The sequence below is a fragment of the Botryllus schlosseri genome, chromosome 2, assembly GCF_051294905.1.
Source record: "Botryllus schlosseri isolate E-star chromosome 2, Bs_hap1, whole genome shotgun sequence".
NCBI classification, from domain to species: domain Eukaryota; kingdom Metazoa; phylum Chordata; class Ascidiacea; order Stolidobranchia; family Styelidae; genus Botryllus; species Botryllus schlosseri.
In genome coordinates this window covers 8,276,822-8,303,998 of record NC_137237.1, presented here as the reverse complement: position 1 = coordinate 8,303,998, position 27,177 = coordinate 8,276,822, and the positions used below count along the sequence as shown (strand labels likewise).

The 27,177-nt window shown below is 40.7% G+C and overlaps 1 protein-coding gene across 5 annotated transcripts; it reads right to left on the bottom strand.

Annotated features, from left to right (window-relative positions):
* Positions 1-802: 802 nt before the first annotated feature.
* Positions 803-26,582, bottom strand: LOC145433286 (uncharacterized). Of its 5 annotated transcripts, none has more exons than XM_080310335.1 (31): positions 26,381-26,581; positions 23,214-23,496; positions 22,916-23,049; positions 22,625-22,835; positions 22,368-22,552; positions 20,947-21,060; positions 20,759-20,875; positions 19,104-19,217; positions 18,911-19,033; positions 18,721-18,837; positions 17,964-18,083; positions 16,622-16,726; positions 16,420-16,539; positions 14,158-14,256; positions 13,945-14,064; positions 12,401-12,499; positions 12,193-12,312; positions 11,599-11,697; positions 11,405-11,524; positions 9,511-9,609; positions 9,336-9,446; positions 8,216-8,338; positions 7,364-7,462; positions 6,141-6,260; positions 4,513-4,659; positions 3,033-3,134; positions 2,768-2,962; positions 2,557-2,706; positions 1,837-2,025; positions 1,662-1,772; positions 803-997 (listed from the first exon to the last, which is right to left on the bottom strand). In XM_080310335.1, the coding sequence occupies exons 1-31, from the start codon at positions 26,433-26,435 to the stop codon at positions 888-890; spliced, it is 4,011 nt and encodes a 1,336-aa protein (XP_080166461.1). In that variant the 5' UTR covers positions 26,436-26,581; the 3' UTR covers positions 803-887. The 5 variants fall into 5 exon arrangements, with proteins under 5 accessions (XP_080166461.1, XP_080166462.1, XP_080166463.1 ...); XM_080310336.1 differs by having other exon boundaries at positions 16,622-16,720; positions 26,381-26,580; XM_080310337.1 differs by lacking the exons at positions 12,401-12,499; positions 13,945-14,064 and having other exon boundaries at positions 26,381-26,582.
* Positions 26,583-27,177: the final 595 nt, after the last annotated feature.

Below are 27,177 nucleotides of genomic sequence, written 5' to 3'. Positions count from 1 at the left end.
TTGACGGAAAAATTTGAATTTTTTTCAATTTTCCATAATAATACTAATAATACTATACGTCGCTCAAAAGTTTGTTATAGTCGATTTTGACAGCTTCCGAATTTTCGGGTGTAAATCCGCGCCTTGGGAGCATAACATAAAATACTATAAATTAGATATCGTGACGATATGATATCTTAGTTTTGCCCGAACTATCAAGCCCTGTCGCCTAGTTCGTGTATACGTGCACTCGTGCAGTCATAGCCTATACCATGGTGCAGTGTACATGCCGGCAGACGCCGGCTTGGCGCACCTGTGACATTGAGGGTCCTATACATTGCTATACATACATCTCATGTAATAGATTCGTGCGATAATTATCCGTATTGTGCATCGATCAATTAAATTCCAATGTATTTTGTGACACATGGCATTACAGACAGTGACGCATCAGACCTTTATATGTGATACATTTCTTTTACAATACTATTAGTACCACCACAAATAATAATGATGATCACGTCTATTTTGTCCTCGCACGATACTTTCTTGATGCCTCTGGCCAGTGACCAATGTTCCCTCTAATTTTTGACGAGTCTGCGCACACTCACCAAGTCACTCACCAAGTCACACTCACCGTGTTAGCACTGTGCATTTGCGCACGCGCGCAGCTTAGAGGGAACATTTCCAGTGACCATTTCACGTTCCTATGCCAATCTGCTGAAATATGTCTACACTCGAACTGCGAGCCTCCATACGGCGCATCATAATTTCTTTCAATCGTTTTCCTCATGTCTATACTCAAATAATCACCAGAACGGTGTTCCGAGAGAGATTTCGTCACAATTTCATTACGGTTTTAACGATAAACCACTCTGTCGTCGCAAAATGTAAATGAAAATGAAAAATCAGATGCGCGAGCAAGATCCATTTCCGTTGAGTTGGAATCCGACGCTACATTCGCACTTTCCTCTGACGCAACGTCCACCGGGGGAGCATACCGCTGCTGTGCATCCGACTGAAAGATTGGGGTGAAATAGGGTTACCATACGTCCTCTTATAAGAGGATTTATCCTCTCTTTTTTTCAATAAATTGAAAGTGTCCTCGGAGGACGCCTAAATGTCCCCTTTTTTGGGAAATTGTCCTCTTGTCCTCTGAAAAGGATTAAAATGCGACTCCGAAGCAACGAACGCCAGAGTTTCGTAAGAAATGGGGTAAATCGGATCTTAAAGGCGCGTATTGACCATGACTATAGTCCACTGTGATACAATGTATGCAACTACTAAAGCTGCTGTGGCAGGGCAGTTCGCATCGTTTGAATGATATATACCACAAAAACAGAAACTAGCGTTTTCAACTTATACAGAGGTATTTTAGATTTCCATTTCGCACAGAGTTTTTATGGGCTTCTGGAAACGTTGAATATGTGAATCCTCAACCATTCACTGTACATGAAAATCGGGGAGATGTTTTTGTTTTTGTGCATCAGCCCAAGGTGGCGCCAAAATCTGGTACATATGGTAAACAGAAATCACTACAACGCATAAGCATTGGTGCATTTGAATCGTTTTCTCTCATTTCAATGAGTGCAAAAGCAGAATTGGGTTATCAAAAGTCTCCACGGGCACTCCATAAACCTATATTCTCCATCCATGTATATTTACAGTATTCATTAGCTTACTTTCACAATGTCTCCCCGAGTAGCCGTCAAGACAGTCGCACATATATCTTGACCCGATCGGAATACACGTACCGCTGTTCCGGCATGGGTTCGGGAAACACGGTCCGCCGGCTGCGTGAAAGAATAATGATCTTGAGTGACCTGGATTTGTGTTTGAATTACTTAAAAAACTCACCTTGGCATTGATTCGTGCTCACGCACGTGCTATCAGTGGAACTTCTCTCCACCATACCAGCGGGGCAAACACATTGGACGTTGTTCTGCCGACAACCCGACTCGCACTGTATTTCTATAGCGTGATTCAAGCAATTTTTCGGGCATCTAGTTGGACACGCGTTGAAGATCTTTGGGGCTTGACAATTTCCTGGAACATAAATGAAGACATAGAAGGCGAAGAGTTTGGTCATATTGCTATCTCTGATGCAGTTTCTTCATTTATTGACAAATTACTAAGTTGTCTGGAAACGCTATTACTCCTATAGGGGTGTATAATTTCAGTACGCGAAAATACCGTCTCTCACTACTCGAATCGAGTCACTGTAACTAATACTCCATTCGGATTCGAGCACTTGAATCAAGGTGCCCGGTGCCCACCCTTAATTGTGATGTTGCTGTGGGAGTGTGACTTAAATTCTATACTCAAAAAGATCAACGCGATTCTTCGGTTGTACGGCTTGGTCTGGATATATCGGAGATAAATTCTAAAAATCTCGAATTAAATATGCTGGGAAAAGAGACCGAACCGAATGCAGTAAGATGCACGAAGTCACATTAATGGCTGGTCTGGTCTCATCTGTCAGTTGGCTTGACCTCGAGACATTTCAGCTCAATTACAACGCCAACAAAGCTTCATATTCTATTCGTAACGACACCGCTAAAACCTGTATACACGGACCTGACCCTGGGCACGCGTTAGTCTGGCACGGGCGAGTTTCGCTTCCATTTCCATCACAATTGGTACCGCGACAAGTTCTTTCACGAGTTTGCGTCCCACCTCCGCAGGTACGGGAGCATGTATCCCATCCGCCCCATGGCCTCCATTCGCCTGGCGAGCAACAAAATTGGCGGTAACACCATGCCAAATTACAAATATAAAGCGGACAAACCTGGACACGCGTTAGCCTGCACGCAAGTGGAGTCGGTAGAACTACGCTCCACCTGACCAGGCGGACACACGCAATTTACTCCCTGCCGGCAGCCGGCGCCGAAGCAACTGGTAATGTCGACAGGTGTAGCCGTCCCTCCACATATATCGTAACATAAGGGAGCGCATTGAGCGTACTGCTTTCCGCCCGTACACTCTGAAAGGAATGAAATATCGTATTGGCTACAGGGTTTCGGTACAATACTCTCTTTTTATTGCTCTCTTACGAACGCATCTGTTGTCGGATGTTCTTGTAGCACCTGATGGACATTCGCATCGACCAGCTGTACATGACAGTTCTCCTGGGCACGTTATCCCAGCGCATAGATCTAAATAAAAGTGAGTCAATAAGAATGTGTTCTGACTGGGTTCACAATAATTGATCAATCAACTTTGGAATATATACTTCGAACAGCTTATGATTGATGGCGCTGAGTTGGGCAACTAGCAAATTTTCAGCTTTTCCAGATTTGACTAGAACTATAATTATAGATAAATAGTTTTATTTGTTCAAATTATAGGTTGAAATTCGAATTACTGAATTCGTAAAAACTCGGAAATTCAATGAAATTCCAAATTAGAGAGAACTACAGCACAAGACGAGTCAAGTTCACACATCAAATTAGAGTCCATCCTCATAATCGTCAGCATGTCAAATGACTGTACGTACAATAGGGCTGTTTAAAATAACTTTTTGTCCCGGATTCCAGCCATTCACTAATTAAATTGTCAAGTTGCCCCATAAAAACACTGCGCACCAAAATTGATTCAATTTTAACAAGTATAAGACTCCGCAGATCCAATTAATTTTTTTAATTTATTAGGGAAAATTACAAAAAAATCAATTTTGTCTGTCAAACCCATGAAATTGTTGACCTGTCTTCAAAGACGATGCAAAACAAATTTGACTCAATTCCAACAGGTAGAAGCGGAGTTATTTGAGTTTTTTCTTTGTCCACCAATCAAGGATAATCCGAGAATTATCAACGAAAAACTCAAATAGCTCCACTTCTACTAGTTGGCACTAAATTTTGTGTGCATCGTTTTAGGGTAACCTGACAATTTAATCGGTGAATGGCTGGAATCCGGACAAAAAGTTATTTTTGAGCAGCCCTAATGTACAATTGTACACCAAGCTAGGCTTGTTTTGCGCTATACAGTTTTCCAAGACATCTTCAGGAAAACCAAAGATAGATTAGAATTAAAATTTAGGCATATGCATTTCACAAAGCAGATCATAATTGGATTACTGACATTTTGCTCTAACTGGTCAAATTAGACAACCAGAATTATCTAGTTGCCCCGGTCTGGTCTGGTGATTGGTTTTGCAGAATGCACGGCACGTGAAGAAACAATTAAGTATGCCACGAAGAGAATACCAATGCCGTAAGCATACTTGATTCAAAGCTTAACATCACTATTGTATCTTTAATTGGGAACCTGATTTACAAATCCAGGCCAGCAACAACACATTTTTGGACATAACCAGTGCTAATTGCTATCAACGTGATCCTCAATATTATCGGCGCGACCCGTAAAAAAATAATATCAAACATCCTCACTCGATATGCTGCCGAGTGATCTTGGAGGTATTTGTAAAAACTGCGTAACGGCCTTCATGAGAAAAATCGCATTATCGAGTGAAGTGCGCGAACCACTTGTCGATACGTATATAGGTACTGAGGCATACAGAGTCCTCTTACTCACCACTCGCGCACGCCTGCGTTCCGCACGGTCTGCTTTCGAGCGGGTCACCGTTGCAATTATTTCCGTCGCACTCTCGGAATCGGACCTGGGAGCCCCCATCACAGGTTCGAGAGCATTCCTGCCACTCTCCCCACTCTTTCCATTGTCCTGAAAGGAGCGAGGTTAAAATAGTTATTGCCGAATACTGGACTGGTGGTTACTGCGACGGGCTCGTATATAGTTCCATATGTGTGTGCGTAGCGAGTCAGGTGATTTAAAATGTGCTCAGTATTTTGAATGAGATGTGACGTGTAATCTATGTGTTTTGAATAATCGGAAAGTGGTTTCAAGAGAGGAGTGTTGCGTTTCGAGAACACACTACCACTACCAGATGTTAGATGAATGGTAAGAGACGACGTGAGACACTAATATGTATGAAATACTCATCATTAGGACCGGCAAAAATCGAGTTCCTGAGTGATGCGATTCTGAACGGAGTATAAAGCGTCGATTCGAGTCGAATATTCGAATATCACTCATTATCACGCCATGACAGTATGGAAGATGTGAAAAGTTCTTCATGTATGTAACTATACTATGCTATAAAAATATATGCGAGTTCTACAACACATTAGATATAATTTGATATTTTACGACCATGTCCATTTCATCGCATTTTCGGACAATGCTCTCGGTGGATCACGACTTGATAGAAATGTCATTTGCACTAACGTGGGTAGCTTTGCACAAAATAGTTCGCACGCTGTAATACGACCAATTGAGGTTTCAAGGATTCCAGAGTCGAACACATACTATCCAAACTATAATGGTCGTAGATAAAATAACTGTTATTGGCAAGAGTTGTTAGAATTAATAATACCCGATTCAGATAAGATTGGTCAAATAATTGTGCCCAGGAACCCTATACTCATAATAACGATGTCATGGATATGACCCACTGCAAAAACTACAACATCTGATCATCCATATGCCAGGAAGAGGGGGCCCGGAGGGGGCCTGGATGTGCAATTGATAAATCGCTATTCAAAAGATTTGGTGTTCTAAACAGAAGATATAACAAAGCTACAACCAACCAATTTATGTATCAGTTCCATTGTGGTCACTGCCCCTCAGATTTCAACGACTATACTTCACCTCGGAGTCAAAAGCGCATAAGTACGACACGCGCGTCAACTATGAACAACTATCATATGATCGGGACGGAATACAAACAAACCCATCGCTCCATCAAGTATGCCGGACCCCAATTGTGGAACAGCATCTCGCCGGCCACCCGACAATCGTCGAGCATGTCCACATTGAAGTCGAAATAAAAGCAGTTTCTTCTAAATGACTACTAGTCAGCCTTCAGGATTACCGGACCACGACCTAGCATATTGATCTCGCCTTCCGCCACATGCCACCTCATTTTGTCGCTTGCCTTTTATATTCTCTGCTTTACTCTTCGTTCAGTGTGCATGTTTTTCTCTACTTCGCCTAGGCCATGTGGGTGTCTGATTTCAAAGACTACTCCAAGTCGTTTCGACACCTTCCTATCTTTTCATTGTATCGCAGTTTTGTGGTGTTTTGAAATGATGAAAATATTTATAAACTGATACTGAAGTCCAAATCTTGAATATGATTCAGACCTCTTTCGCGAATACATTCGACGCCTTCGGGAACCGGTACAAAGTTCGGCAAGCATTCGCATGTCCCCCTCACGCATCTCTGATTTGCGCCACATTGCACTCCGGTACACGAGGTCGGACCTGCAAAAATCACCCTTCGAATGTATTTATTTACGCGCGGATATCTGGGGAGGATATGAAGCAATGAATAATGACCGGTAGCATGCCATCTGAATCATGCAGGTTGGGGGTCGGCAACCTTTCGTATGCAGCGTGTCAATGTTAACATATTACCAACTGGCGTGCCGAACAGGTTTAGTTTTGTCTTAAATGTCAAAGAAAGGAATTCCACCAACCGCCTATCTAAAACTGCCAATGGAATCGGTTACGCCAGCGGTTCTTGAAGTAGGGGACGCGAAGGGTATAAATTTGGGTTGCTACAACGATCTTTCAATGCACGCAATATTTGCTTAATTTCTTGCAAAGAATATGCCGGTTCCTAACAGTCCTGTTCCCGGGATAGGATATTAGGATGTAATTCTCTCATAATTGCTTGCGCGGCTGAACTCATTACTGTAAATTATGCATATTAAATATATTAATGCACCCATAATAGAATCAAGCAATCTCGAGATACTAAGTCGCGCGAAGCGCGAAGGAATTTGATGAATAGAATCTGCTCCAGAAGACATATTAGTTTAGAAATATAACCATAGACCGCATTCGGCCGTCGTGTAGCATATCGGGTTGCTAACAAAACAATCATAGCTGATGGGTTCGCATGCCGGTGGGTTCGTGAATTTCCATTTTGAAAACTTCTGTTTCACTTTGTGCAACCAACAGGGTTACTTCGATCCATCCCATACTTCGGCCCAAGACACCATGACAATTTGCAGCAAAAATTGTGTTGACCAGTGTTATTAGTAACACGTTTTGGATAAAGACCTTATTTGACACATTCTAGCTTCGCTTTAAGCACAACCCTGTTTTAACGCATTATCATAGTTCAGGATTATTCGACTTTTCGATATTGTTCAGTTAATTTACTGGAGTTGAGTTGAGTGACATTATTCCAACTACAATATATTTCGCACCACCAAAGTGTCGTTCTTTACCCACATTAATGGTTGAACCCACCCCAATACAATATAGTAGCATTAAATTATTAGTTTTATAAAGTCATTATTGATACTTGTCATGACTCATGCCACACAACAGTACTACCATTTCAAACATGTACTCACGTAGACAAAACTCTCCTCTCTTTACGAATCCAGCGTTGCAGACGCAGTCCCCAAGAACACAGTTACTGTTCGCCGGACAGTTAACATTTCGGCAGGGATCTGAGTATATCGGACAGGACCATATAGTGGTTGTTGCGCTCATTTTTTTTTTGCTATAACTAGTAGATCATGTTTTTATATTGATCAATCTATTCCACACATTGACTCGCCAAGTAACGAAGTACTTCTACTTATTCCGATTGCTCAAAGTAGATGTGGCCTACTTGCACGACTTATTCAATTGGTTATGTTCTACGACTTCTTCCGTGCTTCTATTTCCCATTTTTGCGGCAAAATATATACTTTGAAACCGTGGATTTTGTATTGTACAAAGTAGATTTCGGATACTTTGGCAACACCTTTGGCAGCACCCCGCAAATTCCGGAAACAGCCCGCTTCGATTAACTGCCAGACTGTGTGACCTCCTCGACCAAATGTACTTTTTGAAACTACTTACATACGTGCTTTTCGTACATTGCTCTTCTACTTCCAATCAAGTTATTTTGACATGTCTTGGAATTCACTACTTCTACTTGCAATTGAGTGGAAATTTACAGCGTTACTTCTACTTGAGTACGAACGCAGACTACTTTGACGACATCTGCATGTATATGTTGGTGTATTCCATAAATGACGTTGGGTAGATCACGCAACTGATTAGGAGCCCAACGTCGAAGTAAGTCGTGTACCTTACTTATCCGGCATATTGAATATTCTTTGCGTTACGACTTGTTAGCAATGAGTAGCTACCGATATCACAAATTTCCGGTGCCCAGATAGAGACTCTGCTGCGACCATTCTATTGGCTCTCACCTGGAGGTGGTGTGACGCATCCTACACCATTTGGTGCCGGTGTGAATCCTTGGCGACATACGCAAGCGCCATTATTACATACCATGTTTCGCCCGCATGACACTCCGGCGCAAGGATCACTTCCTAATACAGACGCAAAGCAACATGAGAAAACAGTAACAGCGCATAGCTTGGACGCAATCGCTAAACGAGAATGAAGTGACGTGACGAATGATAAATGATTTCTTAAAGTATCTTTATACCCCCTCTGGCTATCCCACACAGTTATTCAGATTTACATATGGAGACATAGAATAAATACAGGGTTAATATAAGTCGTGCCTTTCCATGTCTTATTTTTAGAATATTTACGGCTTAGCTATATTGTTAGGTTGGCTAAAATCATTGCACACAAAATTTGTCTGAATTCCAACGAGTAGAACTGTAGCTAATGGAGTTGGAAATTTTATTATATTGTATTATTGTTTATCGAATTTATTATACAGAAATTTTGACTTTTTTCAAATTTTATTGGCCAACCCATTGCATGCAAAACAAATTTGACTCAATTCCAGCCGGTAGAAGTGAAGGTTTTCGAGTTTCTCATCAATATTTCTTGGATTAATCACATGCAGAAAGTACTAATTTTTCAAATCAAAGACGTTCAATTCCAATAACTTCGCTTCTACCTGTTGGAATTGAGCCAGATTTTCTGTGTATTGTGTTTTTGGACAACTTGACAATACCATGGGGTAGACAGTAAAATTTGGAAAAAATGATAACTTTTTTTTATAATAAATTCAAAATTTTCCAACTCTGGTAGCTTCACTTCTACTCGTTGGAATTGAGCCGAATTTGGTGCGCAATGCTATTTTAGCTAACCTAATAATTTTAGCTATTAGCCGCAAAAATTTGCCAAAAAATCATTTTTTAACAACCCTACTGTACAATGCAGCTCATATCAGGCTAAGAAAATTATATTCTTATCATAATCATAATTATAATCATAATCCTAGTACCGATTTTCTTATTCACTGGTCTTACAAATTTGATTAATCTGAGAACTTGGGGCAAATGAATAGACATACATCACGTGTAAATTGTTAGCACAAAAACACCAAATAAATGTAAGACACTTTACCTACGCACTCCCCAATCGAATTCAATGTAAACCCGGCCTTACAGCTGCAACTGGGTCTCGATCCCACGACAGTACATTCTTCATTTTCCGAGCAGAATGAATCGCATGGACCTAAATAAAGCGCAGTCGTATCTCGCACCTTAGCGTGTAAAATGAAGAATAAAAAAGATCATACTTCGGCAATTCCCGTCCACACGCACGAAGCCAGGCCTGCATAAGCAATTCCCATTCACGCAGGTGCTGTTTACATCGCAATTCACCGAGCTACATGGATCTATAAAGAGGGTAGAATAGATACAATATGCCATCCAGAAGTGCAAATGCATGTTTGTACAACTGTGTCCACGCAGTTAATTAGAGATATTTAACCAGACCAGAGATTCGACAACATTGTTTAATTAGAGAGTTTCCCAAACTTTTTTTCGCAACGTCCCCTACGCCCGACAAAAAGTTGTTTGGTCCATTGCACATTTCTAACAAAAGTTGAGAATTTAAGTAAGAAATACTTGAACGTAAGTAATCCCCCAAGACCGCAAATCTCTAGCATGTTCATAGTCCACATTATATGCATCGGCCGACAGTGTTGAGTTTTAAAATATTGAATCAAATTCCATCGTCCGCGTTTACAGTCAAATCACTTGTATGCCTCACAACAAATGCGCAGGGGTAACGCCGCATCACGACTAAAGGGGGGGGGAGGATACAAATATGCCAACATGTTGCTGGAGCAACTTCTTTTGTGGTTTATAACTGCATTTAATAAGTCAATCATCGTATTTTGCCAACTCGGTTGTTTGCGAATAACATGGTTGCTAGCATAGAGCCATATGATCTGTAATATATTGCATACTATGAAGTATATCTTGCATGATAAAGCAAACCAGTGAAGAACGAAGGAGTGGATTTGAAGGTGACATTTCGGAATCATTTGACTATAGTCCGACCCGCGGGCGACCAAAAGTTTTGAATCCGGCGCGTGATACAAGTTAAGTTTGGCATCCCGGCGTAGAATTTCTGTCTCCATCTAAATTACTGGCAGCCCGATATATGATATGTCAGAGTCACATTTTTTTTCAAAAATTCTAGGACGCACACAATCAGTGAAAACAATCTTCCAAAGCAATTTCTCTTCCAAATCATCTTACTTCTTTTTGGTGCGATATAAGCTTAAAACTTCATCGTTCTCGTTGTACATGCGTTTGAATGTGTGCTCATAACTTGCGCTCGACAAGTGCATGTCACTGAATAATTAGTCTACTCGTTGTTTGAGTGATTGTTTGGTTGGTTGGTTAAGTAAATGTTACATAGCAGTTACCATCAACGGAGAGCGTTGGTGACGATTTTCAATTGAATGCACCTTGCACGATCGCGAACGACGTGACCACAATACATAGATCTGACTTTGGTGCACAGAGGGAGCTATTAATTTACGGATTTTCCCAAACGGTTTCCCATAGTCCATAGCGCTAAAGTTTGCTCTCAGTCCCCTTCCCCCATTCGCCCATTTCGTAGCTGGCGCCCCTTTCGGCCCCGGGGGAAATGTTTCCTCAGCTCTAATTCTAATTCTAATCTCGGTCGCGAAATTTTAGTATGCTCTAATTTTATTTTTAATCTTATTTCCGGTATTCTTGAAAATGCTTCTGGAGAAATGTACAGTGCGAAACGATCCAAGACTGCTCTACAGATATTTGCCATTCTCGTGCTTTTGATAATGAACTCTGGTTTGACTTGATACAAGCTGAGCTTGATTCAATTTCGTGAATTTCTTGATTTTTCGTGAATTAAGTAATTCTACTAATAATAATTCAATTTGCAAGAAAATGTGTAGATATAACTCAAATTCTAATCTAATTTGGAAAGAAACTATGTAGCTAAATTCGAATCTAATTTGGGAAAGCTGAAGATTTTGTAGTGGTCCGTCTCTAGATTCGACATATTCGTACCATCTGTAAACATGGCGGATCATAAATACGGTGATTCGCGTAAATCGTACGCTGTATGCTTGTCTGAGAGGGCGGGTGACCAAATCTTGACAATTCGCCTCCGCATACATTTGAGTGATAACATACCAGGTCTCACGCAACCCTGTCCGCTGTTTGGCGCCGGAACGAACCCATTCCTGCACACACAATTCCCGTTGACGCATCTCATGTTGGTCGCGCAGCTGACTCCACTGCATGGGTTGGGTCCTGTGAAGTCATTATTCGTTGAAAGGCATTGGTACATTGAATTCCGAACTTTTAGATGTATAATTCACACATACTTCTGCAAGATCCGTCTATGAGCACAAATCCAGTCACGCATTCGCAGTTTCCGTTTCTGCACTCACTATTTGTCGGACATTGCACGGAATCGCAAGGGTCTATAGAAGAAAAAATGCAAATATAACAAGTTAAATATGGGGAAGTTGGAAGTGTATGCTATAAATTCGCGTTATATCATCATCATCAATGGCCTTTGTCGGCTATCGGATGAAACTCATCGCGGTCTGACTTACGGGGCCGTATAACACCAAATCGTTCTAACACAACCTCGGATTAAAACAGCTCTACGGGCTCAATAGTTTATCATTTTTGCCAGAAAGCTGCAGATTGTACTCTATCAAGTGCTTTCACTCTTCTATAGGGGCGCACTTTCCCAGGTTTGGACACGCAATACCCGTTTGAAACTTTTTGTTGAATAATCCCCTATTTAGCGCGATTAAACTCAGTTAATGCCTTAAGCGCGACTGTTCGATCAAAAAGAGAGAGAGCATATAAAGCACGTAAAAATTAGCATGACCACTGCGCTACCATAGTGCTTATCGTCGATATTTCGCGAAGAAAACCAATAATCTGAAGACTTCAAAATTTCAAACCTGGCGTAACGCATCCTGGTCTGTTATTTGGAGCAGGTACAAATCCATTACGACACACACAATTCCCACCGACGCATCTCATGTTGGGGCCACAGCGAACTCCAGAACACGGGTTGCGTCCTGCGAGTTCATAAATGGTTCGAATTTAAACCACAATGAAATTCCTATCCAGCAAAGAAAAAAGTTAAGAAGGATTCGGAACGCTTACTTCTGCAACTTCCATCCACGAGCTCAAATCCAACATCGCATACGCAGTCGCCGTTAACACAATTGCTGTTTGCTGGACATCGCACCGAAGCGCACGGGTCTGAAATTAAGAAATACATCGTATATGGAGAAAATGACTGACATAGTAAGACAGTCGAAATGAACACCGCTGCAAAACCAAATAAAGTGAGCCGCGCGATAAGTCGCCATCTCAGGAACCATAAGTAGGGTTACATGCTAAACGTTTTAGATGAGCTGGCTAGTTAGAAGTGACGAGAGAGCAGCGAGCCGCACATATACTTTCTGCTAGTTGCAAGAACAATATCCCTACCCTTTCATTAACTTTGGTAACGGCGATGACGCGGTAAAAATTGTCTGGTCATTTAATCCATTTTGTCAAAAATAATCACGGGAAAAGCTATTTACTGGTATATGCTTATTTTAGTGCTTTTGTATCTTCATTTTGCCCTCTTTAGCTCAAACGTACCACTGCTACCTGGAATAAAGTTGAATTCGAAACTAGTTCAAAGGCCAAACAGCATTCAAAATTCGCACTTCTTGGGTCTCACATAGGGTTGCATTTAAAACAAACATGTTTAAAACAACCGACTATTTTGAGGGTTCCAACCATCCCATATCGTATACGTTGGCTATATCGGGTGGTAATTGTCCGCAGGCTCATACAACTTTTTTTTTAGAAAGTATTTACACAATTATGGCATCATTTTACAACTTGAAATTAAAAAAAAGGTTCTTGTTTAAAAAACATGTTTTAAACAACCATTTGTTTTAAATGCAACCCTATAGCCGCACAATTGTTCTCTGCGAGCCTTACGTTGCGCACCCCCGATATATATAGCCTACAATATATCGGTTTGCTGTGTGATGACCTGGTCGCACAAGTGGTCAGTAATGAAATACTCCTACTTTTTCGGATTACTCAAATAGGTTTTTGCGTTGTTGCACTACTTAGTACTTACTCAAGTGCTGAAGTTTCAGACTGCTTTCTTTTCTCCACTTCCATTTACCAGTTTTGTGGGAAAAACTACATGATTTTTACGTTTTGTATGTTTTGTAGTTTGGGATAAGTTTGCGTCCCATTAAGGAGGAAGGTTGTCATGACAGCCGGGCAAAATAGGCCCCGTGTCGCGGGAACGAATATATTTTCAAAATTTGCGCCTTGCAGGGGGATTGCTGATTAGTCATTTTCCGTCAGCAACAGAAATGCATCCTGCTATTTTGAAAGAAACCACCTCCGATTAACTGCTAAAGATATATGCCATCCCTCGGTCAAATGTAATTTTGGAAACTACTTGCTTGAGACTTCAAAACCTTTATTTTCGACTTCCACTTCAAGTAGTTTTGACATGCCTAGGAATTTACTATAGTTTACTTCTACTTAAGTACCAACGGCTGTACTTTGACGAGATCTGCCAACATGTCTAGACAACATAACGATGAAACAACAAGTGTGCGCAAAGGCGCGGTCGATATTTGGTTGATTAGCAGAACCAATATTAGTCTGAAGACTTCAAAATATCAAACCTGGCCTAACGCATCCTGGTCTGTTATTAGGTGCCCGGACAAATCCACTGCGACACACACAGTTCCCACTGACGCATCTCATGTTGGGGCCGCAGCGAACACCCGCACACGGGTTGAGTCCTGTGAGTTCATAAATATTTTGAATTCATACCATCATATTGAAATGACTAGCTAGAGTAAAGGCAAAATTTGAGAAGCACTCGAAACGCATACTTCTGCAACGTCCATCGACGAGCTCGAATCCGGCATCGCATACGCAGTCGCCGTTAACACACTTGCTGTTTGCTGGACATCGCACCGAAGCGCACGGATCTGAAATGGACGAAATACATTGTATATGGTGAGTATGCCTGACATTATAAGGCAGGCAAACTGTGGATGAATGGTGGCGAATAAAGTAGGTAGTACAAGTGCAACACAAACGGATTTGAGCCGAACGATAAGTAGACAACTCAGGAGCTCAGGTTTGTGTATGCACGATTTTTGATAAGCAGACCAGTTAGAAATAGTACAGGGGAGCCGTGATTTCGTGAAACGCAAAGAGGCTCTCTAATAGTTGCAAGGCTTATCTGGTCATCAAGGTCTGTATGTGTATTAATGTACGATTTTTGTCTGAAATATTCATGTGCGTATAAGTTGTCACATGCATATGTGCGTTTTTGTCCTTTCTCTTAGCCCATTTGAGCTTAGCTCAAACGTGCTGATATATCTCAACGGTCATTATGCTGTAATATGTTTCCCTCTTCAATTATGGCTAATTATAATTGAGCATTAATCGACCGCGACAGACGTGACGCTTTGCTTGCAGTCGCCAGCAGTGTTGCCAATTGGCGCATTTGGGAGCTTTGGCCATTTTCACGTTGGTTGGCACTGGAAATTGGTGTTTGGCACGTTGACACTATTTTGGCACTTTCGACTTTACTCAACTATCCCAATGAAAATTTGTTAACAGCACATTAGATCAGTATCAAGTGCTGTCTACTCGTGCATCTTAGGAAGCATTTGATGTTAGAGTAAGAGAAATATGAAATTAAAGTTGGTAGGTGACTTACATCCTATGAATCATTATCTTGGATTACCGTACATCGAAATATTAGTAGGTCATTCAATCTGCGGTCCATGGCAACATCCAGTTTGTAATCCTAACTATATCATTCAGCAGTTATAGGTACTACAGACATGCTCTCCCTTTCTTGGATATATGCAGTTGAACAACGGCCACGATTAGATCGTTGGGCATATATATAATTCGTGATGCCACTAAGCGGGCTAATCCATGCGAAAGTTTGCATAGTTTTTCTTCGTGGCGCTTTTGTTTTAGAATTTTAAAGTTTTACATATTTTAATTAATTAATTAATTAATTGAACCGTTGGAGCTCATTTCTCTTTATATATATATATGGTCATTTCTATTACTTAACATAATTCAGCACTTTTTCAGTCAGTTTGGCGCTATTTTACAAGAAATTCGGCTATCAGAGCCTTCCCGCAGTTGGCAACTCTTGACGCCAGGCTTCACGCCGCGCGCTGGAGCTTACCGTTTTTTGTACATTTCTTTATCATTTAAGATCGTATAGTGTGATTGGGGTTATTACCTATTAGCTTACAATAAACTAATAGACACACTCATAATGTATATTGCGCAGGATTTATTACGTACCATACCACAAGTTGACTTAGAAAACTATTTCGCGGGCCACACGCCGTTCAATATTGGTACTTCTCGGGCCGTAAAATTTGTATCGGCGAGCCGCAAGTTGCATACCTCTTATACATATAAGATCTATCGGTTCGGTGAAAGATACAGGACCCATAGATGCAGGGTGGCCAGCAGTAACGGAATAAGTAGGTAAGTATAGGTTTTTGCCTATTTGCACTACTCGACTCTATAAATTACTTCCACTTAACAGTTTATTGGGCAAAGTTATAGTTACTTTTACACTTTTGATTTCGCAAAACAGACAGTAGTTTGGACGTTTGCATCACTTTTTATGAGCGGGATTGTAGTAACAACTGGGTGAATTACCAGCTCGTATCAAGGTAACTGAATATATTTCCGAAAAGTGCAGCTATTCATGGAGTCATTAGTATTTTTCAGTCCGTCACCCAAATGCAACCTGCGATTTGAAAAAGCCAATTCTAATTAATTCCTAAAAGAATGACACCTCTTGACCATATCTACTTTTGGAAACTCCCTACACTTGAGAACATTTGAGACCTGTATTTATTTACTACATCCACTTGAAGTAACTTTGACATTCCTTGGAACTTTATACTGCTTCTTGGAATTGATTTGAAATTTACGGCGTTACCACTACTTCTGATTGAGTATACCAACGTTAACTACTTTGACCACCTCTGTCAAGATGTCGAGACACCATGATTATGAACAAAAATTGTTTGGTGCGAAGGTGGAGTTGATAGTTGGTTGATTGGCGGAACCAGTAGTAATCTGAAGATGACCAAATGTCAAACCTGGTCGAACGCATCCTGGTCTGTTATTCGGTGCCCGGACAAATCCACTACGACACACACAATTCCCACTGACGCATCTCATGTTGGGGCCGCAGCGAACTCCAGCACACGGGTTGCGTCCTGTGAGTTCATAAATGTTTTGAATTCATACCATATTGAAATGCCTTAAAGGTAAAATTTGAGGAGCACTCGAAACGCTTACTTCTGCAACGCCCATCGACGAGCTCGAATCCAACATCGCATACGCAGTCGCCGTTAACACAATTGCTGTTTGCTGGACATCGCACAGAAGCGCACGGATCTGAAATTGACGAAATACATTTTATAAGGTGAGTATGCCTGACATTATAAGGCGGACGAACTATGTGCGCGAGAGGTGGCGAATAGCGTACGTATAGTGCTACGCATCGCACCACCGCCGCAACAGAAACAAAAGTAAACTGTGCGATAAGTAGACAACTCAGGAATCATCTTGCATGCGCAAGATTTTATATAAGTGGGCCAGTCAGAAATATGGCGGGGGGCCGTGGGCCGCAAATAGGCTCCCTGGTAGCCTAGTTGTAAGGCCGATCTCAGCTATTTCATTAGAAATTGGTAACGGCGATGGCACGGGAAAAATATTCATCTGTATTGTTCAAATTCACCATATGCATAGTTAGTTGTGTTTATTCGTCCACTCTCTTGATCCATTTGAGCTTAGCTCAAACGTACATGACCACAAGCTGACTTAGTAAACTATTTTGCGGGCCAATCGCCGTTCAATGTTGGCACTTCTCGGACCGTTGTTCGGCGGCCCGCAGGTTGCATAGCCCTGATATACATAACATATATATATATAAGATATATCGGTATGGTGAATAATGACCTAGAAGTGGCCAGTAACCAAATACTACTACTCTTTCGGAGTGCTCAAGTAGGTTTTCACCTGCTTGCACTGCTTACACGAATGATTATTATGTCTTCAGATTTCGTCCATTTTCACTTAATTGTTTTTTTTTTATTCAAAACAACTTGCTTTTTACACTTTTGATTTTGTTAAGTAGAAAGTAGTTTGAATTAAGTTTGCATCACTTTTCGGAGCGGGATTGTCATAACAAGTGGACTGAATATCCCCCCCCCCCCTAGTACCCGGGTATTTGAATATGTTCTCGAAAATTGCCCCTATTCATTGGGTCATTAGTCACTTCGCATCAGTCGCCAAACTAAGCGCTACGATTGAAAAGACGGCACCTACAATTAATTGCGAAGAGTATGACACATCTCGACCAAATCTACTTCTGGAAACTTATTCAGAACTTTTAATTCCGATATTTTCTACCTAATGTAGTTTTGAAATGCCGTGAAACTTTCGACTGCTACTTGCAATTGAGTAGAATTTTACGGCGTCACCTCTATACGACAACTTGACTACAAACGTTGACTACTTCGACCATACTTCTGCCAAGATGTAGAGACAGCACGGATACGACATAACAACAAGTGTGCTCAAACGCGTGGTCGATTAGCTGAACCAATAATATTCTGAAGACTTCGAAAGCTCAAACCTTGTGGAACGCATCCTGGTCTGTTATTTGGTGCCGGGACAAACCCATTACGACACACGCAATTCCCACTGACGCATCTCATGTTGGGGTCGCAGCGAACTCCAGCGCACGGGTTGCGTCCTGTGAGTTCATAAAGGGTTTGAATTCGTACCGCAATGAAATGCCTAGACTCCCTAGAGCAACGTCAAATTTGAGAAGCACTCGAAACGCTTAAGTCTGCAACGTACTCAACACAAATCTAAAATGTCAGTTTTTAAGTAAACTTTGTCAATATTCATGTGCATGCAAAGTTATCATGTGTATAATTTGGTGATTTTTTCCGTTCTCGCAGCCCATTGGAGCTTATCTCAAGCGTACCAGAATAGAAACCTTTTCGCGGACAGCAGAAATTGGATACAAGTTTTGTACACAGCATGTACAAGTATATTTATCGAGACCAGGATCGAAATTCTTCCCGTAGACCCACTTGCATACAGAAAAATGGTCATTGTTGTGGGAAGTCTTCAAATATAATTGTAACCATAGGAAATCACAAGAATAAGATTATGCTGCCCTACGTTTTTATATTCAGACAAATTAAATCGGTGAATTAATGAATATAATCTAGTTCTCGTCGCTCTGGACGAATATAGTCTAATGATTACGAAATCATCGGCCAATTAACGTCTATTAAATTACGGTTGAAATGGGCATAATTAGCGAAAATGTACAGGCCGAAGTACCAGTGGTAAAAATAAATGACACAAGATAAACTTACTTATGCAGGCGTCATTTATTCGCACGTATCCAGTTACGCAACTGCACATAGCTCTGCCGTTGATGTTAGAACATTCCGCGTTGGCTCCGCAATCAATCCTGCTGCATATATCATCACCTGAATAAGTCATTAAGGATTGAAGTGGAGCTGATAGTCTTTCATTCGGTAAATCGATAGGAATGATATTTACCGACACATTCTCTGTTAACAAATCTGAATCCACTTTCGCAGATGCAGTACCCTCTTCCACCAAAGTTAATGCACTTTTGATTTGCTCCGCAAGTTACGCCTCGGCACGGGTCGGCTGGTTGGACTGAAGAAACGCGCGTGCGTTTTATAATGTCATCTTTCCTCTGCATTAGGGATAGTCCGATATCACTTACTGACGCAAAGCCCACCGACTGTGCTGTACCCAGGGGGACATTCACAATTTCCTGTTCTTGGGTTGCATACTTGGTTCCGGTCCCGACACACGACATTTCTGCACGGATTTATATCTAAAATACATTGCGCTATGAATTATTTCAAAATATAATCCGCAACGTGAATAAAACATGTTTTTCTAGGTTCTCGAAATTGCTATACTTCAAATCTAACAGACCGTTTGTTCGGACGTCCTATTCCTATGAAGCCACGTGATACTTCAATACTACTGCAATCGAAATTCAAATTTCCCCATTCTGTCTATTAATCCCCTGTCTGTTACCGCAGTAATATATTTCCTACAATTAGAGTGTGCTCGGTCGCTATGTGTTAGTGTATCGATCGAAATATCCCATCATAATGTTAAACAACTTGCTGATAAAATTGTAATAGTTCGGGGCTTAGTTTTGCAACCCGCAAGGGACGCAAATTTTCTCACAGTTGTGTTCAGTTATGATGAGAATCTTCGAACCCAAAGAGGAAACGGTTTTGGACCAGGTATCATTTGTGGTTGCATCGGACGTTGATAACTCTGCTACTGTGCGGGGAGATACAAGCTCATGATCAGAGATTGCCAAGTAGTCATAGTTGGTTCACAAGTAGAATTGGAGGTAAGGTAATAAATCTGTACTCAGTACAAGTAGAAATTTGGAAGGGAAATCGAAACTACTCTTGGCGGCTGATGTAAAATAACAATTGTCAAAATATATTCAGTTACCGTGATACAGAAGCTATTTCCCCCCAGTTGCTATGATAATTTCACTCGTAAACGTGATGCAAACATACTACAAAACTACTTTTTACCTAGGAAAATTAAAAGTCTAAGAAAAACGTAGTAATGCCTTGAAGCCGGTTGCGGAAGCAGTGCAAGTAGTACAAATTTAGTTTGAGTTCTCCGAAAATCAGATGTAGGCTACCTGAACTTCGTTACAGAAAACCTCAGCTCATGATCTCACTCTTCATATAGCTAGGATAGACAGTCTTCAGGTCAAACAGGTAACAGTGACGGAATAAAGTCGATTCAATATTTACGACCGAACAATGCGATATTTCACGCAAATTTGACCATACACAGCTTATCTTAGTTTTTCGAGTGATACGAGGACGAAATTCAAACAAATTATACATAGAAAATGACACGATTATTGTGATACAATGATATTTCTCAAAAAGTTTTACAGGGTAAAACCTATAAACGTTTATTTCCGCACGTAAAGTATTATCACGGTGCGCATACCGAACAGGAACGTGAACAGAATGTTCGCACCATTTCTATAGTCATCACATTTATACATAATACCTGATTTCAGTACGGCGCATCACCCTATGTGCAAGTACATGTACCCTCATATTTACACGATAGAGATTAGAGAATCGTTGGCACACTTCGTGTATTACGCTTCTGGCTTCGAGATAGTGAAAATATTAGATGGAATGATCGTAATAAGGATTTTCTGTCCTTAATCGGGACGATTTCCGGCTATTGCTCATTTTGGCGTAAATGTTACCGGGAAGTTATCAATGCGGCCTGCGAGTAATATTTCGAGTCATTTAATTCGGAAATCTAGGAAGTGCTTTACAGTTTTAGTAAAGGCTAGACAATTTAAACCTTTACCTCTGCATACACCAGTCGAGTCCCTCTCATATCCGGTTATGCACACGCAAAGTCCGTTACTTGGGTTACAAGTTTCCAAAGGAGATCCACAGAAAACTAGTGCGCATTTGTTCTCAACTGAAAACAATATATGTCTGCATCTATTGCGGTCCGTCGCGGACTTCGCGGAGAGATTTAGTGATACTCACGGACGCAAAGTCCTAGACTATTTTCCACGTAGCTGCTGTCGCACTTGCAGAGCCCGGTGGTTACATCGCAGGTCGCGTGATTTCCGCAAACCACATTCCTGCACTTCTGGTTACCTGTTATCAGGGTGAAATATTATCAGAATAAGGACGGAAATACAGAAATTCAACGAAGACACCAATTGCATATTGTAAAATACTGCATGTGTGGAGACGCAATGGTATGAATCGAAATCAATACCACCGGTCCATTGTGATGTCGTCACAACGAATTGGACTGAGATGTATACAATAAGGTTATGGGGTTGTCCGGGGTGGAGCACGGACATTTATTTCATGTTTTCGTGTGTAATAATTAATTCCACTTATGGTTATGATCAGATCATATATAATAATATATATATGAAGTAGCAATTATGGATAAAAGGCCAAGAAAAATGACCCGAGGAAGGACGTATTAAAGGACGCAATTAAAAAGAGCATGAAAAGACAGCATGATCAAGATCGATCTGTTTTTTTACTTTGCATTGTGTCTTGTTAGAACAATCTATTCATATTATTCCCGAAGCTTTTCGAGCTGACACTCATCAGGGTTACCGTCAGCTATAATGCAAGCAGCACTCCAAAAAATGAATACTAGCCAGCCTTCAGGATTAAAGGACCACGACCTAACATCGACCTCGCCCTCCGCCACATGCCACCTCATTTTGTCTCGTCTAGGCTAAGGTGGGTGTCTGATCTTAAAGGCTACTCCAAGTTGTTTCGACACCTTCCTATCTTTTTATTGTATCATAGTCTTGTGATGTTTTGAAATGATGAAAATATTAATAAACTGATTGAATTGGATTGAATTGAAACTATGTTTATCAACAATCAGTATCTCTAGTTGTAACGTCACACAGAGGAAAATACGAAATTCAAAATACGAGAGAGCCCTCAGCGCAGTCACGGACGGAACAAAACAAAATAAGTTAATGTGTGATGATTACTAACGCATAGTGATGACGGTGTACTCAATAACAGACAAATGGAATAAATTACAACCCGTTGCCAATCTAGAGAAGATGTCCTCATAAGCGGCAGCACGCGTTGAGTCTTTTCTATCGCATTGTGCATCGCGTGTCTTGAGCGGATGAAAATATGAAAGCCATCGGCTGATGAGCAACAATAATTACTGAAGCTAACTGATGCATCAAGTACAAAAATATGCAACGTCCAATTCCAAAGACCTATGCGACGTCTTATTGGAACTTGTAATGCCTTACAAAAAGAATTATGATGAGAATTACCGTTCGTTCGTACGAAGTTTACGACATTGTGATGACACACATTAAAAACAGTGACGTTTGCTATCCTAGCAACAGTGCAGAGCAGAGAAGCGTACAAAAAAAAACAATTCACGTTGCGTCTCGGCGAATACGAACCTGATAACGTTTCAGTGCACGATTTCTGAACAGGAAACAATGGCGACGATGTTCTGACGATTTCATTGTAGATTTCAGACAGGCAGGGCGACGTGGTAGGTTGCAGAAAGCTCGGTAGCCCGCTGGGTACCAGTGGGCACACCTCATTGTATCTGTTCCTGCCACCAACGGGACGAGATGTGATCCTGAAATGAAATTCTGTCAATCCCGGTTTCACGGCAAGTTGCATTTAGCAGCATGCATGTTTTATGGCGTACCTGCAGTTTGATACGTGTTCTTTCACAAACTTATCGACCGATACCGCATCCCAACTCCGTAACGATGGGTATTCGCGTAAATTTGCAGGGGTCACGAGGCCGCCACGAATACAATTATCGTACGCGACAATCGTGACTCCTAAACATGGATCTCTTGTTGACGAAAAGCCGGTGGAAACTTGTCGCTTGCCTCGTATCAGTGTTGAAGAGCCTGAATATATAGAATATACATGGACGGATACTCTCGTATGTCGGCGATGTATTCGATGAATATCCACAAATATGTCATACCGCGTTCCTGCGACCACGCGTATTCTTGGATACACTCTTTTGCCTTTGATTTAAGTTGTGAGTTTTCCTTGAGAAGAAAATTGATACGTCCTTGCCAGCAGCTTGTGCTTAGTCGATCAGTGTCGCTATTTTCCCTGTCAGTAACAAATTATCGCATTGCCGGTGCCGACAGTACTAATTGCAATTCCTCAATTACTGTAGATTTAATTTGGCACATATGAATGATTTCTTTAGCTAGCACCAACAACTTCCTTTGAGAACACGATAGTATCTTATATGTAACTCGCTCGATACTTACGGGCAATACTGTTCCTCTGTTGCGCTGTACCATCGAGTGTCTCGGAATACAAAGTCAATTACACTTTTCCACGATCTGAATACGCTGCCAGTCTTCTCCAACATGCATTGGGTAAAAAATCTACTCAGCTCTGGGTTTGCGTCAACGGCTGTCGGTTGACTTGTCGGATAAATAGTGTATATGATGTCATCATCACCGCCAGCAAGACCTCTTTTGCGACGGCGACGAAAATCTTCTTCTGGAAACCTATCCGGTGGAAATGTAGCTTGCCGATGATGACATGCTGTAGAGTGTAGAGTAATGTACGAAATTATAGGACTAAACTGAACTGAATCACCGTGCGTATAGCCATTACATACATAGCTATGTGTCAAGACACGGTAGAAATTCAGCAGATAGGGAGATGCAGCATAATTGCGGACTGTAAAATCGATCAATATCCTCCACTAGTTTGATTACTCTACTCGGTGGTTCTTAATTAAATTCGATTGTTTGTCAAATTGTGACTGTTCAGGTGGTAAGTCGTGAAGGGGGTTGGAGTTCAAAATCGAAACCCTGTCCTTTTGAAATTCTATCTCTATCTCTATCAGCTCATTATCGATGAAGTAATTGGTATCACTATAGAATATACCACGCTGTTGCGTTTCGACTGAAGAATACGACGATGCTCTCATTTGTGAAATCTCTGAAAGGAAACAGCAGAAGTCACACGGAAATAGCCTACAATATTTTTGCGAACATTTTGTTTTGTGGGAAAATCATGTTTTAAAGCTTTTGTTATTTTGAATAACAGTTGATTTTGTGCTCCAAGACTCTAAAGCAGAGGCTCCCAACCTTTTTCGAATAAACGCCCACTTCTCAAACTCGACACAAATTTTCTCCCCCCCCCCCCCCAATATTTACGGATCCACAAAAGAGGACATATATACAGGAAATTTATTCATCTAACCCAGATCGCTGGTGAAATTAGTGAATTATGTTATTCGGATTTGGAATTAGGAAGTCACGATTTGGGTGTGTTTTACATCACAATCTGTAAACATGAATTCACCGCTAACTGAATGTATAGTTTATTCCGTTGTGTAGGAGCCAAGTTGCGCGCAAATAGGGTTGCATTTAAAACAAAAATCAGTTTAAAAAAAAACATGTTTAAAACAGGACCCTTGTTTACGACATGTTTTTTATTGTTTTTTTTTAGCCATGACGTCACGAATCTATAATTGTGGCGTCACAGAGGATTAACATTTACAATAAAAAATATAGGGTAAATATAACTCCTTCGACGAATGGGTCTTTGGACCACTGTCATACACAGACCAAAAATATCTTTGACCAGGACTAAATCGTTATGCAGCATTTTTACGGTAGGTAGTGTTCATCACCAGAACACCCGTTCCGTACCAATGACCTATATCTACATGATATGACTGTTGAACCGACGACGATTTCGAGGGTTCCAACCACCCACATCGTATACGTCGACTTTATTGGGTGCAAATCGTCCGTAAGCTCATACATTTTTTGTTTGTTTTTGGAAGGTATTTACTATTTACACAAGTATGGCATAATTGGACGTTTGAAAAAAAATCTTTAAAGGCATTTGTTTAAAACACTGCATAAAACACGTTTTAAACAAAGTGTTTTAAAACAATGCTTGTTTTAAATGCAACCCTACGCGCAAAGTTACGTTTCAGATAGATCGTGGGTGCCGACAAAGCTTCAAATTCGAGTCGCTATTTAGTTCATAACTTGTAACCTTTTGAAAATTTCGAGGAGTTAAAAGTCATATAATCGCTGTCATAATGACGTCAATGCGACTTGCAGAACGCACTGTAGGTTATTTCAAAACTAACTACACAGCACAAATAAATTTTGAGCACATCTCTATAGTAAAGACTTGTTATTAACTGTTCGCTGTGTTCGAGTTTCAAATGCCGGCGGCGAATCTGAGTAAAAGCCCCGTTTTGATACTGAAAGGTTACAAGCACATACGAAAGTCGTTATCGCATTTTCGTGTTATAGATGATAAATATTCGTGATTTCATTTTCTAGTTTCCAGAGATACTTTCACCTAACGATTGGGTGAAGTGCTAAATAGATAATTGAGCTAGTTTCGCTTGACATGGATGGTGTCCATCGTTCCTACTATTAGGTATGAACAAATTATCCCAGCTCATATGTAAGTAGACATACCCTTCAGGGGGACCAAGTGTGGTGCAACCTCCTCTCGCAGAAATATTTGGGTCAGATGGAGTCCCATTTTGGTGTAAATTGATCGTTACCTTATACTATCCCGGAAGTATGCATGTCGAGGTGTAACATTCCAAGTGACATAGTGTTAACTGCGTATATAGGGCAGCAGGCACAACGATTCGATTACTAGAATCTTTGTCGAGCATTGATTTTAGTGATTCCAGTAGAGTAGTGAGAGTCCTTTTATTCCAATAACGAAAATAATCCAATGGTAATACTGCATCAGTAAATAATATACTTCCAATGCTTTATCCCCACCATCATAGCCTCGAAACCCCGCTTGGTCCTAACTCGGTACGGTGAAACAAGTTACAACATGCTACGATTATTCATGGGTACGATATTTCTATCAAGGGATGATCGGCTCTCACAATGGTATTTACCAAATAGTTTTTAATAAGGAATACGAAATTATTTCGGATGGCGTGTAACTGCAGGCATCATTTTCCCTGCAGTCGCAAAAACGTAAGTATTTGATATTTTCAAATCATTATTGCTGCTATAACATCATAAAATGGGGTTGCTCGAATACTCTGTACTTGACTCGAAGATGAATGCTCGGAATCGAATTACAAATTTTCCCAACCCTACTACTGAGAGAACCACAATGGGGCAATGCTGGATATCAGTAATGCTGGATATAAAACCTAATTTCGAATGCGAAAGAAAGTAATCGGTATGTTTTGGGAGATGAAAAGTTACTTTTCCATGCATACAATTTAATGATTTCGTTATCATATTCGACATATTACATTGCAACAAAAATTGTAAACACTCAAATTATATGCCAGTATGAAAATCAGGCATCTTCCTATTGATATCTATTTCAGAATGTGTCTTTTCAAATTATATGCCGTTGTAGCAATATTTGACTGTAAAGCGAGCACTCCATGTAATATACTTGATATCTTTACCTTCAATGCTGGAAATCGCAAAAGCGAGTAGCAATGCAGTTATCCGTAAATTCATCTAGCGCAGTCTTTGTACAACCTGAGAAACTTTATCCTATACTGCAGTAACAAGTTATAAAATTCTGGATCTGAAGCTGAACCAGCTTACCGTCTGCCAATTTTCGATACCTTGAGGCTGTCACGTATAATTAAGCAGACTCGATTCTCGTTTTGTAACGGGGACATTCCTGTTCAGAAGCGTCACAATAATATAGATCCCCGTCACATTTTGCGTTTACTTCAACCTTCATAAATCAACATACAGTCTCGTAAACATGACGTAATCTAAACTTATTTTGCACGAAGGGGGTAACTTATCAGTTATTAAAAAAAATATCGTACTAGTTCAGTTGAATTCGTTCGTGAAGAAATGCGTCATGGCTCTGATTATCTAATAATATATTAGCTATAACATAGCACAACCGCGTGTTCTGTAAGTAATGTACATGCTGGTAACCATGTAACTCAAAACTTGAGTGTATGCTAATCAATATAATGATTTATCACAATGTATATTGTATCAAGGTTATATTATATATAATATCTGACCTAAATATGTAACAACGTACTATGTGGAGATAATGTGGGAGTTTCGCACTCAAATACTTTGAAAAGTAGTGGTTCACACTCTCTCTCTCTCTCTCTGTCCCTCTCTCTCTCTCTCTATCTCTCTCTCTCTCTCTATTTCTCTCTCTCTCTCTCTCTCTCTCTTTCTCTCTCTCTCTCTCTCTCTCTCCCTCTCTCTGCCGAGTGCGCCATCG